This window comes from Dermacentor variabilis, chromosome 6 (assembly GCF_050947875.1).
Source record: "Dermacentor variabilis isolate Ectoservices chromosome 6, ASM5094787v1, whole genome shotgun sequence".
NCBI classification, from domain to species: Eukaryota; Metazoa; Arthropoda; class Arachnida; order Ixodida; family Ixodidae; genus Dermacentor; species Dermacentor variabilis.
In genome coordinates, this window is record NC_134573.1 from 27,602,416 (window position 1) to 27,620,531 (window position 18,116).

Consider the following 18,116-nt stretch of genomic DNA (forward strand, 5'->3'; position numbering starts at 1 on the left):
AACCGAATTGTGATCCATCACCTATGTGATGTTCTGTCTACCCACTCCTGCGATGTCTCACCATGAGACAGCAGAATGCGAAAGAAGCCTGAATAGGCTTCCTATGTAGCTTCGTTAGTGGACGACAATTCTTTTCCTTTTCGTGATACTTCCTCCACTTTGCGAGATTCCAAAGAAGTGATTTGCAACATCATCATATCCATCCTTACTGCTAAATGGCATTGGCTAATATTGCTCTGTCATGACATCGTGATAATGATGATGCGCAAGGTCCTGCTCTTCAAGACCAATGTCAAACCAAGTGGTGATGTCCAAACTTCATAAATATACTTGCTGAATGTAGAAAAAACATAAAAGTGCAGCACTTACCAAAACAGTACTGAAATTTAATGCCCTTTGGGCTTCTGCATGAGAACCAAAGCAACATTAAGCTTCACTGCATTTTTTCTAGATGTACTTTTCTGGCCAGACGAGTCGCCGTCAAAACCTGGCATTTCATTTGCTAAATGTATCGCTTTCATGTGGAAAAAGCAAGCAGTAAAGTTTATACTGCTTGAAAAATTATGTGCCAGAAGTTTTCAATGACTCTCTCCTGCCTGGTGTCACCGAAACTAGGATGGACAGCATCAGAAACTTACGGGGTTGAAAAAGATGCATCCGGCTTGCTCGACGGTAAAGGCATCACAGGAGTCGAAGCAGACGACAGCATCTGGCAGTGGGTGCAGCCAGAGGGCAAAGTCCCACTCCCAGTAGACGGGCGTCACCACAAGCGAGACAGGGCTCAGGTGGGCATTGGCCGCTAGGCTCCGCGTGTACTGCACACAGAGCAGCCCTCGGCATCCGACACAGTGCTTGAACAGTGTCATGGATCGTACGCTATCTTCTTATCACAGACCAGTCAAGATGTGCACACTGCTCAGAAGAATGTGCTTGCCTTCGTGCCTCTACACACATGCAAGGTTTACACGCACGGCTACATACAAGACCTATGAACAAGCCTACAATACAAGCATTAAGATAGAGGCTAGTACACAAAATACATGCAGGTAAACAAACATATTAGGTCAATGTGTAGAAAGCCGTACGAAAATTTTGAGTGAAAACAAAGGGTACTCAAACGTAAGGAAACAACAACTAAAGGCAACTCGTAATGCATAACATCAAAGCCAGCAGAAAAATTATGTACTACAGTCTAAAAAACCCCAGTACAATGAAATACGCACTGCATCAAACAGGAAAAATTTACTTACGATTATTTATGGGAACTAAATCTCCTGTAATGAACTCAACATTGGATATAACTAACTCCAATTGAATACAGTTAAATCTCGATATAACGAAGTCCATAAAATCTGCACTTTATATTAAAATGTTGTTATATTAAACTTTCAGCTTTTATGCACATAAGTACAGTTGCGGACCCATTTTTCTTACGCAGAACAGGCTGTAAAGATTTCTGTATTATCGGGAAGTCGGAAAAAACTAATGTCAAGGACAAAAAAAGAAAAAGAGATTCAGTGATCAAAAGCATGGTTCATGCCGTGTTGACTCCACCACCGCGGCTTATAGTGTCCCCTGCAGTGGGACAACACCATCAGCAGACCGATTTACACACCGTAAGACCAGTGCAGCATCAAAATCTGTTTGATACCACAAAGAAAGCTTCACTTTGAAATTGCATCACATCAAGATGATGGGTGACAACCTCTTGTTCACGGCCACCATGTTTGTTGTGTATTTGTGACACTGCACACGCATGTCATTTCTAAGAAATTAAGCAATATCTGGTGTCGCGTTCGAAATTTCAGTAGCCGTTATTCATTATTTCTAGTATTGGTTCAATAAGTGAAAAGTCACAGTTCCACCTGAAAGGCGACACATGGGTAGCGATAGCGAAGTACAGACAGCTAATGAAGGTTCATAGTTTTATTGTCCATATAAATTGTAGTTAATATTTGCTTACTAATTAAATTAACAAGCATGGTGGCACATGCATACTGTCAAACAAGAACGGATCTAATTTGATGACCACGAACACTCGCTATTACAATGCTGGCGTGATGAAGAGCACAAGCAGCGCCATGCACAGCGACAGCAAAGGCATGCTCGCCACCCTGCATGCACACACTCGATCATGCATTCACTCACTCCCCCTTTCATGCGTGGGAAGACATTAGGCCACCATTCTTCTCGGCTTACCCTCGCACATTTTCCCTTATCACCCTTGGTCTTTATTTTATGCAAAACATGACAGCAAGAGGGTATTGCGTCTTGTACTAGTGCCACTATTCAAGTTTATCAGATGCTGCTCTGTGTCGATGGCCATGCTCTGTGATGCATAGTGCGATTTGAGAATTGCGTTCGCAAGCAAATGCAGCCATCTACACCTGTGGCAGTTTCTGTTTATTCACTTGGTATTCCTTCGCAGCGGCAGTGAAATATTGTTATATTGAGACTGCATATAAATGCACTTCGTTAGTTGGTGTTCAAAATACACGATGTTCTAGAGAGAAAAGGTTATAAAAAATTAAATACTTCGTTATATTGCGGATTTTGTTGTTTTGATGTTGAATATATCAAGGTCTAACTATCCACAACCTGCGCCATAAAACCCGCAGTGGAGTTTTTACAATTTTGCATACTTAACTTTTACACAAACTTTTTAGTAGGCTTTGATATTGCACAAACTGAGAGAGAGCTATGCATTTTACTGCGTTGCTGCATTATACCCGTGCCCTATGGGCACAGAAAACATTGCAGTTTCGCCCAAAAGGTGAAGCATTCATTGCGATATCAATTAATGGACAGCTAGCTATACGAAGTAAGGATAGTAATTTTGTCGGCCGTATAAACTTGTAAGCATAGGCATAGTACTAAATAAATGAGCAAGCATGGTGTCACGTACGCACAAGCAAACATGAACACATCTCGCTCGATGACTGTGTAAACTCACTGTCAAAATGTTGGAGAGAGGAAGCCTGGCAGCAGCAGCAAGTGAATTGACATTTGTGCTGCGTCTCACATCAACGTGAGCTATGCCGCAAAAACACAGTGTGCGGCAAACTCTGCTCCCATCGCAGATGGCTTTCAAGATACAGCGGCCCAGAGTAGAACACACCCCAACTTCCCTACCTTCCTTAGGGACCAAGGTGACGTCCACTACAACAATGGACGAGTCGGTGAGTGAAAGACCTGAGGACCGTCCAGACCACGACCAGGAGCTGAAGAAGCTCTCTGTTCTTCTTCTATTCTCGCAGCACGAGGCATGGCATGCCATGTATGAAAGGCTGCTGACGAAGATGACGATGGTTGCTAGAGGGCGCCCCCCCCCCCCCCCCTATTTTAGTAGAAGAGCAGCGGTGCAGTGGTACCCAAGGAACAGCCTTTGATGCCTGGCGATCGGGTAGATCCATTGTTTCAGCGGCTGTAAATTTGTTCAAAGCGAATAATGATGGTGAGGCCACTAGGTAGGCCCTGTCTATCGCCATGATTTCTTCACGTCCATTGAGGTCGACGGTAACAGGTTCTTCCTTTTTTGTCCACTTGAGTACCTTGAAAGGGCCGTCATCGGGAGGCATAAGAGATGGTCGGATGCTTTCACGCCAGACGAAAATGTGGCTCGCTGTAGGCATGTCTTTGCTGATAAAATGTTAGTAGACAGTGCAACTCTACTAGGGCAAGGATGCAAGCATGCAAACAGGAAGTGAAACTGCTGAACATAGCTGTCTGGATCGGGCGTGGCAACAATAGCTTGAGCGAAAAATTCACTGGGCAATTGCAACATTGTGTCATAGAGCAGCTCCACAGCTGTGCGGCTGAGCTCTTTTTTGAAAGAGGAGGACACGCTTACTTACAACGCCAGGATTCCGGCTCATGCAGGGCTAGTTTCCAAGGCCTCCACCATGTGGCATATTCATTTGAACTCTCCTTCCTTCCTTCTTCCTTCTGGCTTTTTTCCTCCCGGTGGTTCGTCGACGAGTTGTGCGGACATACAGGTAGGTTTCCCCAACCACCATGACCTTCTCCCCTCTAACTCCCTTCCCCACTGACAAGCCTCATTGTGGGAGGCAAAGAAAGGCGCCCTAACCTCCATCGCTACTATCTGTGGAGGGGGAACTACTTGGTTAGCTGTACTGCGTTTTTCTCTCGCAAATGCTTTACCAGGGCCTTTTTCTTTGTATTTTTTAAAGCATGTCTTCCCAGGACTGTAATCTTGTAAGCCGAAGGCTTCTCCCTCCTTCAGATCGGTTGGATTTATGACCTTATTGCATGCACATTTTGAATGGTGCTAAGCAAATGATGCTAGGCCATAAAGTTTCTGCCAAAAAACTATGCTGCAAGTATAGGCTGGCTTCACTTTGGCAATAACAATATGCGACTACATTTTTTTAACTATGCCACAAGTAGTTACCTAGTTAATGCGGGATCCACAATTTCACCTTATCCATCATCACATATTTGTCAGTGACATTTTATTCTTTGCAGATGAATCATGACGAACTTACCCAACTTCAATTCCCTTATCTGTAAATACATAATTAGTTAAGTCCCAAATGCCTTCACACTTCAAAGAAAATGAAAGTGCATTAATTACTATTAAAACACTTATAAGACATGATTTGTTAAGCAGCATTTGAAAGTACAATTTCATCATTTTAATACACAGATTATTTGGAAAGTGCTTTATGTATTAGACAGTCTATTGTGCAACTGTCTCCGCACTAGACAAATGCACTGTTGCACTGTATAAGGTAGAGCAGCTGTGAGACTGAAGTCCTAAACACGATTTAAACTGTTGCCTGCTAAATTTCGAAAGTAATTTTCTACTCAATGGTGTTCATTTTAGTGGTCATCTTACGCAGCTTGTGATTGCTCTCACACTACAATTAAGCCCAGATACAGCTGGATTCCAGTATTTGATTTTACAATCGGCACGCCGCAATCTCTAAAAATTGTAATGTGATTATGCCCTGTGTTCTGCGGTTGAAATGATAAAATTTTATAATTATACACCTCTTACTGGCATCATTTATGTATGTGTACGCCTTATGTTCACTTAGAAATTGCAGAAATGCAAATCGAAGTACCTTGCACAAGAAAAATAGAGAGAGGCAGAACATTTAGCGCGCATCTATAAAATGTCCTTTCAGGACAGGCAACAATACGTTCACCTTGGATGCCTTACAATGTAATGTCAGGATGTCGATCAGCCGAGAAAACGCAAAAGAACACAGCTTCTAAGGTACAGGGCAATAAAACACTTGATACATGAACTATTTTATTTTTCAACTTTCTGTACCTCGATAATGGCATCCGATTATGTGCCGATGCCATGTTTTCTGACTTTGTTTAAGTAGAGCTGAAAGGCCCGCAGATGACCATTTCGTAAATGAAACAGACAGATAATGAGTTAATGTAGGACTGAACGAATGCTCACGCTCATAAATTTAAGCACTGTGTCATCAGAGGACCTTTTTTTTTCTTTCTTCTGTTTGTGGTGCCTGTGTTTTCTTGAATAATACAAATTTAAACAGCTCTCAATTCTACGTGACCACGAGCACCCTATATTCACCTTGCCACATTGTGGAAAAGACAAGTGTAGCATTTGCGAAATATATGGAGCCTTCGAGGAATACAACAGAGGCACTAAGCGGCTTTAAACAGACTAATGTCATTATTTGATTATTTCACTTTCCCAGCGTGGCAGCTCAGTGGCTGTTATGTTCTGTTGCTGAGCACGAGGTCACAGATTCTATTCCCAGGAGCCAATGAAGGCATAACAGAAAAAAGAAGAGAGCAGTTACTACGGTGTTTTCCTTAGCCTGGACATTAAACCTCGTAAATCAATCGACCATTCATTTATTTCAATTCGTTTACCATTTTGGATGGACAACACAGCCAACCGGATGTTACTCTAATTAAGCTCCCAATTCTGCATCGCTAAATATTCAGGTTAAAAAGCTACTTCTTACATGCTAGTCAAGCTACCTTCCGTGTTGAGGTTTCCTTCAAAAGAAAAAATAAATGTATATTGAATTGTGTGCCATCTTTCTTTATGGACTCTATGTTCTTTCGTTATTTATCCACGGTTTTATAACAGGGAGCTCAAAAATCAGGCCCGGCACGTAAAGGGCCGTCAAGGATAAACTACGAATTAATTTTTTTTAAAAGGCTATGCTGGATGCAGAAATGCTGCTTGGCCAGATGGTTGCGAAACTTTGCGAACACATATTTAGCAACCAATTACAGTAAATAAGTACATAATTACCAGTATTTTCTTCAATAACATCATGAATATTGTGACTGGTGAATGTTTATATTAGAAACTTGAAGGTTCTCTTATCCAAAGACAACTTAGCTTTTGTATATATATGCATATACTTCAACTGCACTACTGTTTGGAGATATTCGTACTCATATATCACAGTCAGTAAGCTGTGCACCTGTTCAGGTGCACAGTTGTGATGAAAGAAAACTGCCAAAGTAGGGCGCTGCCACAGTTCAGATTCTTGAGAGGATTGAACAATGTTATTTTATTGCGAAGATATTGGCACGAATGGGCGGTTGGAATTTCATTTATAGAGATATTTGCCAAAATTGTACAAAATGCTTTGGAAGAAAAGAATGACACAGTGAACTGTTTTCAACAAAGGTACCTTTTTATGCGTCTGTTATTCCTTGTTCCTCTCCGAACAGTTCGCTTGTCTGACACTCCTCTACTGCTAAAAGTGCATATAATAATGAATAGTATATTTACATATATACCTCTTAAAATGTTATAGTCTTATTACTCACATTTTATTTGCTGCTGCTTGTAGGAATTATATTCCATATATATTTATTGATTTGGATCCCGATATTTATTGTACATATTGTACATGTTTTGTGCACCCTCGACTGTGTTCTTGCATTTTTATTCCTAATGAATGTATATTTAGTATATAATAATCTCTGTGTTTGGTCGGCACATTACAAAAAGTGATCATTGCCTGTGTTTATGCAACATGTTTCTATTTCATAATAAATGTCTTATGTCAGATTTTGTTTGTGCCTTTCTTACTATGGACCGCCGCTCCATCATCGAAAAACATGATTTTTTTTCTCCAAAACATATTGCTTTGGCTTGCTGGTACGTGCGATCCACGAGTTGGCAGTACAGACTCTCAAGGATGGCAACTGAACATTTGTGACAGAAGAAGGCATGCACTGCTTCAAAAGGAAATTGCCGCTGTGACAATCTCAGTGCGTCAAGAGCCAGTGCCTACCAACCACTAAACTAAAGGAGGAGCTCGGTAGTGCACTGCAACAGAGCCTTTATATACATTTACCTTGAGATCTGACATTGCTTTTGTTGCTTCATTCATCGGATCATAGTGGTCAGCCTCCAAAGACACACGTGCCATGAATGCACATGCCGTAAATGCAGACCACAAGGGTTTTCTAACGTGTGCCTAAAACTTGGTATAATAGGAGTTTTGCATTTGACTCTCATTGGAGTGCAGTTGTCGTGGCAGCAAAACCAAGCATGGATCTCCGTGCAGTGTCGACCGTCCCAGTAATGAAATAATGTAAGCCACAGTGGTAAAATTTGCTTAACAAGACTGCACAAGAGGTGGCAGAGTCAAATTTCTGTCGCCTGACACAACGTAATGTTGCCACACTAATTGGTAAGCGTAACCCTGCAGAAAGATCGGATGGCAATGAGGAGACATGAATAAGAGGGCAAGTTTTAGATGGTGGCTCAACCACTCTGAGCGAGAAAATGTATTATGCAGTACCAACTGTATGCCGGTCTACAATTAACTTACAGTCACAATATTTTTTTAATGATGAAAATGAAACTTCTAGTGCCAGTGTAATATGGTATCCCTACAAGCTGGTAGAGCAGCGCATGGTCAAGCTGCAGTGCCATGGTCAAGAAAAGTGAAACTGTTATAACTCGCTTAGTTGCACCAAATGTAGGTTCCCATATACAATAAAGCTATTCCTTATTTAATGGAATATTCCTGCTCTACTGGTTTGCAGGAATACCATATTACACAGGCACTAGAAGTTTCTTCATTTCACAGAAACTAGTGGCCTGCAAGGCTAACGCTCCTGTGAAATCATATTTTCACGCAGAATATGCCATTTTCATTGCTTTATGAGCTTCATTAAAATGTCGTCAATTTTTTAGTCGACAATTTAGGCATCTGTGTTTCGCAATATGAGCAAATTTGGACTCTGTCTACTTTTGTTTCATTGTGCAGGATGTTAAGTGCAGTGCATGTACAGCGTAGGCAACATCGTTTTTCTTTTCGTCAGGTTGGAATATATCCTTATTTATGTAAATTCGCAGGGAACCCACTCATCACTGCTAGAAAAACATATACAAGGCTGCAAACACGAGGGTTGAGCCATTTAACGTGTGAAAATAGTATTCAAAAGTGAAATGCACTAAGAGAGTATAAATTCCTGTGTTCTCTTTTCTTTTTCACATCTCTCTCACCAACGGTGCAAAAAATTTGCAGCATCCATGTAGGCCTAAAGTGTTTATCTAAAAGCAATGGACATTTGAAAGCCAAAATTTAATTATTTGGGCTAGTTTTGTGACAAACTATGGCAGGATATTATTCAACTTGCTTGAACAAATAGTGAATAAAATAATGAAAACCAGTAGCGAGTTGCACTATGTCTTATCACACAAATTTATTTGTATATCAATATTCAAGAATTTAATTGCCACCACTTTATTTCAATACTGTAAGGACTTCTTTAAAATTTATTTCCATTTCGGTATTCTATTAAAATGACCGCGCACAAGGCGGTGCAAAGCGGCACATCAATGACCACTGCTGAAAATCTACATATTTTTTGTGCAGCAACAAAATATTGTAAGCGACTGTGCCTTTAGGTAAGTGTTCTGCTCTTGAAAAATATAACCAGCTGTACTGAAACTGCTTTGACTTATTCGTCTTGTGGATGCCACGCAAAGGATACTTTACACAAGTGAAGACAACTAGTCTAGCGAATTTTTTTGAAGTGAGCCTCGCACCATCCAAGTAATTTCCAATCTCTTCAACGCCATTGCAATGCAAATATTTTTCTAACTGTCATTTTAATCCGACTCGGTGATGTCTTGCCACTCTTAACCACGCAATGCACTTCTCCTTGCTGACAGGTGGGGCTGCTGTCAAACTCGTAGCGCTGCCTCCATTCGAATGTCAGGTCATCCGTCTCTCACCTCAGCATGACCACTTCTAGGAATCTGAGCTCTTAATAATCTGGGAACAATGCAGACCAAAGGTTTTTAGTTTTGTGAAGATGAAAGAATTTAGGCAGAATTCATCTTAAGATTACTATGGAAGTTAATGCGCTTAGCCGTTGAGCAACGTAGCGACGACGTAGTGACACACCATAATGCCCAAGGCACCTTTACTTAGACTCTGTAGTGGTCCTTCCGAGCATTCCAGCGCTTTGGCTATATGTGACATACACTGTATCCGTAATCGGTCCACTGTGCCATGAACCTTGCTCGATAATGTGATTCCAACTAATGCTATGACGGCAGGACGACTGCATGTCAACATCGTATGCAGTATTGACGATGGAATCACAAAGGAATGGTGTTGATGGAATGATGGAGGCGGTATCACGACAACAACACGATGACAATCTCATGGCGATCTTGAAGTGATGACAATAATATAACAAAGACAGCGTGATAACGATGGCATCAGCACAATGGCATGACGATGAGTGTGATGATGGTAGTAGGACAAGAATCAGATGATGAAGCTGGAATGACGACAACGAAACAACCACAATCACATCACGGCAGCAGTATGACATCAAATGTGTGACGACCATGCTATGGCAACGGTAGCATAACCAAGATTGAGTGACGATAGCACAATTACAATGTAATTAAGAAAAATAAATAATGTTGATTGAACAATGAATATAGTATGATGACGACTGCATGACAACGATGGGATGACGACAGCAGCACGATGACTGTATGATGAAAATGGCGGGATGACAACGGTATAACTTGAATCTGATGACAAAGCTGGAATAATGATGCAAAGATCAAGATGGCGTCACGACAATATTTTGACAACAAATTGATGACGATGACTATATGTTGATGATGCAGTGACGACAATGGCATGACAATGGCGGTGTAATCATGATTAAATGACAACATGGTCTCGATGGAACTGTGATGGCAGTATGACGACGGTACTACAGTGTTAGGAGAATGATATGACTACAATGGGATGACGATGACTGTATGACAAGAATGGTACGACCATGATGACATCATGACCCTGACGAAATATGTAGTGGCTGAAGTTAGAAGACTGAGTCACATGGTGGAAGAAGAAGACGACGAAGAAGAAGAAGAAGACAGACAGACAGACAGATAGATAGAAAAGAAAGTGTCTGAAGTATACAAGTGATGCTAATCGCATGAAAAATGGTACCAGTTACTGAAGAATGCTGCTAATGTACTTTAATCCGTGCAGCCTATCGCTTCTTTGTCTTGGCCTGTCTGCCTCAACTTTACCATAAACCGATAGCCACCAATTACCTAAAATTTGCATATTGCTACCGCTTTTATAGTCTTCAGTTTTGTAGAGTTGCAAATGCATGCCTGGGCCTAATTCAGGTCCGACACGAGCTCGAAGCTCCCAGGCCCGAGCCCAGGCCTGAGTCAACGACTGCTTATCTGGCCTGAACCGGGCACGCGTGCCGGGCCGGGACCAGGCTTTCGGGCCAGCCCGGGCCTGTCCAGGGCTCTAAGCCGCATCTCTCGCAAAGTGATAGTTACATCACCATACAGGTGAATTATGTGCCCAGGCAAATATTGTTTGTTACAAGGAAAAAAAAAATGAAATAAAGAAAGAAAAGGTAAGTTCGTAAAGTACTAGGCCACCACTATATTTTCATGGCTAGTAGGCTTTTATACAATGCACTGCATTGTGGCCCCGTATATCCAGGACTCAGTATAGTGCGTGGTGCACATTCTTTTCTAAAGTATATACATAAAGCCATCCTCGCCTTTTCTCTTTATGTTCTGATTTGCCTCTGATAGGACCTCATTTATTTTGTTTAGTTCACTCCGCCCTTCATTTCTCAAACTTGTGTTGTTACTTCTTATCTTACATTTATGCGACTAATATGTGAAAAGGAGTAGCCACCACCATTGTAAGGTGAATAAATTTCTTTTGTTGTTATTCTGATCAACATAACACAGTAAATTTAAAATAGTTTGCTACTACTGTTCAGTAAAGTAAATTATGAAATACAAGAACAAGTATGAATATGCACGCCCCATGGTTCCTATTTGTACATTTTGTAATTTATTAACATGACAAAAAAATTCAAGGGACCCCTAGTTATCCCTACGTAGATGCATGCGAAAGCATTGTGACCACTGTGCACTGCTTAGACATTATGCCACAATGCAAGGTCGTGGTTCGACTCCCAACAAAGGTTGTAGGTTCAAATGCCTTAAAATTAACTCTATATCAATTAACTGTGCCTCAATTACCACCAAAGGTTGTGGGTTCGACTCTCACCAAAGGTTGAGGGTTTGATGACTTTGGTCACGACAACCAGGCTGAATTTTCTGCCTCATGAGACGTATAATGCTTTCACATTAATAACATAATACCTGTGCCATGATAACACAATGGGCTCTATTTTACTCACAACTAACCTTAAATATTTTTTCCAGGCCTGTAATAGCAATGGAATGGAAGTGCTCATGAAACACACATACCCTATTTTAATTTTCCTGCGGCGCCGCACAGTGCGCCGACTCATTCAGAGAGGGAGCTACGAGTGCTTGCTGGAGCCACACCCTGAAGAAAAACGGCACCTGAACTTTTATTTTTGTCAAACGAATGAAACATTCTTCACACCATCTTGGACTTAAAACATTTTAGTTATTTAGATATTTTAGTTATTTTAGATATTTAAGAACACAGCGCTCCAGTAGTGCCTCAAATGTGAAAAAAATAGCAATTTTTTTTTTTTTTAGAGAGCACTCATAGGTGCCGTGCTTTATCTGCAGTTCATTGCTTACTTTGAGCTATTATGACCACGTGGACGTAACTCTGGCAGAATAAAGCTTTATACGTGTTCTACTTGTTAAAGAAACCAATTAGAAAACCATGAAGAGACCGGAGTAATTATTTTTTTTCTTTCCCACTCCCACAGAGTGACGGGACCACCGCTGCAAACTTGTAGGATGGCACAACCTATATATGAGCCGCAGCGGTGACGTAGAGGTAGAGCATCCACCTCGCGTGCAAGAGGACCGTGATTCGAATCCCGGTGCTGCGCAATTTTCCACCGGATAAAAAAAAAAAAAAAAGAAATCCACGTGTTGATAAAATTGCATAAACAGGCCTGGAGTGTGGCCTGATCCCGGTGACCAGAACCGGTAACGCACTCCCTCACCAGAGCAGGATTGGCCACCCTGGTGCAGTAATTGGCCACAACCTCCTATATGAACACAACAATCAAACCCCGGCCCTCAGTCTCCCCAGCAGCTGCGAAACAACTGACCACGGCGGCGGTCAGACCTGTGACGCAGCAGAGGGTGCTAAGAATCTCTGGGTCTGGACAGGCCGGCATTGGAATTTGAACCTGGCAGCATTTAATGCTAGAACATTATCTAGAGAGGTGAGTCTAGCAGTGCTATTGGAGGAATTACCGGGCAGTAAATGGGATATAATAAGGCTCAGTGAGGTTAGGAGGACAAAAGAAGCATATACAGTGCTAAAAAGCGGGCACGTCCTGTGCTACCGGGGCTTAGCGGAGAGACGAGAACTAGGAGTCGGATTCCTGATTAATAAGAATATAGCTGGTAACATACAGGAATTCTATAGCATTAACGAGAGGGTGGCAGGTCTTGTGAAACTTAATAAGAGGTACAAATTGAAGGTCGTACAGGTCTAGACCCCTACATCCAGTCATGATGACCAGGAAGTCGAAAGCTTCTATTAAGACCTGGAACTGGCGATGGGTAAAGTCAAAACAAAATACACTATACTGATGGGCCATTTCAATGCCAGGGTAGGCAAGAAGCAGGCGGGAGATAAGGCAGTGGGGGAATATGGCATAGGCATAGCAGGGGAGAGTTATTAGTAGAGTTTGCAGAACGGAATAATATGCAGATTATAAATACCTTCTTCAGCAAGCAGGATAGCAGAAAGTGGACGTGGAGAAGCCCGAATGGCGAGACTAGAAATGAAATAGACCTCATACTCTGTGCTAACCTTGGCATCATACAAGATGTGTACGTGCTCGGCAAGGTGCGCTGCAGTGACCATAGGATGGTAAGAACTCGAATTAGCCTAGATTTGAAGAGGGAATGCAGGAAACTGGTACATAAGAAGCCAATCAATGAGTTAGTGGTAAGAGGGAAAATAGAGGAATTCGGGATCAAGCTACAGAACAGGTATTCGGCTTTAACTCTGGAAGAGGACCTTAGTGTTGAAGCAATGAATGACAGTCTTATGGGCATCATTAAGGAATGTGCAATAGAAGTCAGTGGTAACATCGTTAGACAGGATACCAGTAAGCTATCACAGGAGACGAAATATCTGATTAGGAAATGCCAATGTATGAAAGCCTCTAACCCTACAGCTAGAATAGAACTGGCAGAACTTTCCAAGTTAATAAAGAAGCATAAGACGGCTGACATAAGGAAGTATAATATGGATAGAATTGAACATGCTCTCATAAGAAGAAACTAGGAATAGGCAAGAATCAGATGTATGCATTAAGAGACAAAGCCAGCAATATCATTACTAATATGGCTAAGATAGCTCAAGTGGCTGAGGAGTTCTATAGAGATTTATACAGTACCAGTGGCACCCACGATAATAATAGAAGAGGGAATAGTCTAGAGTAACGACGGAAGAAGTAAAGAAAGCCTTGGGAGCGATGCAAAGGGGGAAGGCAGCTAGGAAGGATCAGGTAGCAGCAGATTTGTTGAAGGATGGCGGGCAGATTGTTCTAGAAAAACTGGCCACTCTGTATATGCAATGCCTCATGACCTTGAGCGTACCGGAATTTTGGAAGAACGCTAACATAATCTTAATCCACAAGAAAGGGGACGCCAAAGACTTGGAAAATTATAGACCGATCAGCTTTGTCCGTTGCCTACAAAGTATTTACTAAAGTAATCGCAAATAGAATCAGGAACACCTTAGACTGTCAACCAAAGGACCAGGCAGGATTTCGTAATGGCGACTCAACAATAGACTATATTCACACTATCAATCAGGTGATAGAGAAATGTGCAGAATATAACAACCCTTATATATAGCTTTCATTGACTACAAGAAAGCGTTTGATTCAGTCGGAACCTCAGCAGTCATGGAGGCATTACGGAATCAGGGCGTAGACTAGCAGTATGTAAAAATACTGAAAGATATCTATAGCGGCTCCACAGCCACCGTAGTTCTCCATAAAGAAAGCAACAAAATCCCAATAAAGAAAGGCGTCAGGCAGGGAGATACGATCTCTCCAATGCTATTCACAGCGTGTTTACAGGAGGTATTCAGAAACCTGGATTGGGAAGAATTGGGGATAATAGTTAATGAAGAATACCTTAGTAACTTGCGATTCGCTGATGATATTGCCTTGCTTAGTAACTCAGGGGACCAATTGCAATGCATGCTCACTGACCTGGAGAGGCAAAGCAGAAGGGCGGGTCTAAAAATTGATCTGCAGAAAACTAAAGTAATGTTTCACAGTCTCGGAAGAGAACAGCAGTTTACGATAGGTAGCGAGGCACTGCAAGTGGTAAGGGAATACATCTACTTGGGGCAGGTAGTGACCACGGATCTGGATCATGAGACTGAAATAACCAGAAGAATTAGATTGGGCTGGGGTGCGTTTGGCAGGCATTCTCAAATCATGAAGAGCAGGTTGCCACTATCCCTCAAGAGAAAAGCGTATAACGGCTGTGTGTTACCAGTACTCACGTATGGGGCAGAAACCTGGAGGCTTACGAAAAGGGTTCTACATAAATTGAGGACGACGCAACAAGCTATGGAAAGAAGAATGATGGGTGTAACGTTAAGGGATAAGAAAAGAACAGATTGGGTGAGAGAACAAACGCGAGTTAATGACATCTTAGTTGAAATCAAGAAAAAGAAATGGGCATGGGCAGGGCATGTAATGAGGAGGGAAGATAACCGATGGTCATTAATGGTTACCAACTGGATTTCAAGAGAAGGGATGCGTAGCAGGGGGCGGCAGAAAGTTAGGTGGGCGGATGAGATTAAGAAGTCTGCAGGGACAACATGGCCACTATTAGCACACAACCGGGGTAGTTAGAGAAGTATGGGAGAGGCCTTTGCCCTGCAGTGGGCACAGCCAGGCTGCTGCTGCTGCTGATCATGATATATGAGCCGAAAACCTGGGGTCCCCAGGACGAGAGGAAGATCTTCAGCCCAGGAAAAGCGAGCCTGGCGGGCCATGAAGGCGGCTTTAAATTAATGGTGAAGGCGTTCAACCATTCCATTTGCCATTGGGTGGTACGCGGTAGTATGGATATGGCGGATGCCAAGCAGGCATGTAAGTTCGCAGTAGAGATCATTCGAACTGTGGGCCGTAGTCAGTTGTAACAACGCTGGGGCATCCAAAGAGCGAGATCCAGCCACTGACAAAAGCGGAAGTCACTGCAAATGCTGTTATGTCAATGAAAGTAAATGCTTCGGGTCAGTGGGCATGACGGTCTATGCAAGTGAGTATGTAGTGAGCACCTCGGGATGATGGCAGTAGGCCAATGATGTCGATGTGAATGTGATCGGACCGGGCGTCGGGTGAACGAAAGGAGTGAATTGGCAGTGTCGTGTGTTGTGTCGTCTTGGAGCACTCATAGTGAAGGCATTCGCGAGCCCAGTGGCACACGTCAGAGTTCACACTCGGCCACACTAAGCGGGAAGTAATTAGACACTGGGTGGCACGAACTCTGGGATGACTTGCGCCATGTAGCTTGTCAAATACTTGATGGCGGAGTCTGAATGGAACGAATGGGTGTGTTCAACCCCTTGATACATGCAAGTGACAGTGCCAGCGTGCCCCTGCAGAAGGGGCACGCTGCAGAAGACCGGAGGTCCCGAATCTTCACGTCTGAACGCTGTGCCATGGCAAGTTCTTTGAAATGTGGCTGTGGATATTGTGCTGATATGGGAGAAGGCATCTGCAGGTGCGTTGACTGGGCCTTCAACGTATCGTATGTGCATGGTGAACTCGGAGATGAAACTGAGGTGCTGTATCTCTGGTGCGGTATAAGTGTTTTGATTACCACGAAAAGCGAACGTCAAAGGCTTGTGATCTTCGTGGATGTGAAAGCTTGTTTCTTACAGCAGGTGTCGGAAATGCCGAATGCCCAAGTATACCACAAGCACCTCGCGACCATACGTGCTGTAGCGCGTTTCGGCAGGCTTAAGCTTCTGGGTGCAAAACCACTGTGGGCGCCAGGAGGTGCGCTGGAACTGTTGTAAAACGGCACCGACTGCCACACTATATGCATCGGTGATAAGACACAATGGTGCAACATGTAGCGGGATGCACAAGAAAAGTGGCGTCCACCATGCGTTTTTGGTAGCTCGGAAGCACTCTTCGGCATCGGATGTCCGGGACAGTGGAGCGGACGGAGCTTTAGTGGTCTTGACAAGCTCAGCCAGTTGCATACTAATTCAGGTAGGAACAAAATGGCGGTGGATATTGAACAACCCAAGGAACTCGCGGAGCTTTCGCATTGATGTTGGGCGAGGGAACTCACGCAAGGTTTGAACTTTCTTCTCCAACAGCGTGATTCCTTCGGGAGTCACGCGGTGTCCAAGGAACTCAATATCGAGGACGCCAAAGACACACTTTGTGGGGTTGATGAGAAGGCCGTGTTTCTGGATCTGAAAAACAGCAGGTGCAAATAATTGCAATGCTCCTCGGGGGAAATAAGCCACCAGGAGGACTTCGAGGTATGCAAAGACAAAGGGGAGTCCTCGGGTGACCTCGTTGGTGAACCTTTGGAACGTCTGAGCAGTGTTTTTCAGCCCGAACACATGCGGACGTACTCGAAAACCCTTAATGGTGTCGCAAGTGCAGTTTTCGAGATGTCCACTGGCTTGAAAGGGACTTGATGGTAGGGCTTCACTAAATGTATTTTGCCAACTATTACTGTTGCAGCTAGGTTGGCTGCGAAATCATGAACGTGAGGGAGTGGATAGCGACCAGGGATGGTGCACGCGTTGAGCGCACAGTAGTTGCTGCACGAGCACCAATACCACGGCTCAGGCACCATGGCGAGAGCTGAAGACCAGCTGCTCAACAAAGGATGGAGGATACCTAGTTGCAGCATGTGGCCGAATTCTCTCCTTGCAGGGCGGTCACCAGCGAGGTTGGCCTGAGGTGATAATACAATGCGTGACATTGTGACGTACTGGCAGCTGAGGATTGGAAGGTTTTGCAATGAATGGGAAGTGTGACAGAATTGAGGTGAATGGCAGATGATGTTATTTGTGGTACCACTCTAGTGGTTCATGTTACAGGCACAAGGGTGCCTTGTATAGACATTCTAGTCGTCATCCTCATGAGGTGACGAGCACGGAGGTCAACACTAAGCGCGAAGTAGGTCAGAAAATCCGCACCTGATATTGCCATACATATGCCTGCAACGAGCACCCATCGGAAGGTGCGTTGGAGACCCAAGTTGATGGTAAGAAAGCGCTGGCCATATGTGTTGACAGAAGAGCTGTTGGCTGCTTGAACGGGTGCATTTTTTGGGGCACGCTGCTGGTCTAGTCACACGGCAGAAACGATGCTGACTTCTTCACCTGTGTCCAAAGAAATCCTTTGTCCGGCAATCCCGTCAGTGACGAGAACAGGCGGCTTGTCGTCCGGCAAGAGTCACCGGCTGCCATCAGTAACTGCGGGATGTTTCCCTGCCAGCAGCAAGAATGGCACTGACGTGTGCTGGCACAGAATTTGTTGATACCAGCAGTATGTGCCATGACGAGGGCCAGAACGGGAGCTGGACCGAGAAGGGAATCTGGAACTGTAATCGCGGTCGTGTTCACGACAGCGGGGCGATGACCGTAGTG

The 18,116-nt window shown here is 43.4% G+C and overlaps 1 protein-coding gene across 5 annotated transcripts in view; it reads right to left on the bottom strand.

Moving 5' to 3' along the window:
- The window catches only part of PolE2 (DNA polymerase epsilon subunit 2), a 116,739-nt gene that overhangs the window by 3,786 nt on the left and 94,837 nt on the right, over positions 1-18,116 (bottom strand). For all 5 annotated transcript variants that reach the window (XM_075694908.1, XM_075694910.1, XM_075694907.1 and 2 more), the window contains one exon: positions 639-815. In XM_075694908.1, the coding sequence (XP_075551023.1) occupies positions 639-815 (177 nt within the window). The remainder of the gene's footprint in view (positions 1-638; positions 816-18,116) is intronic.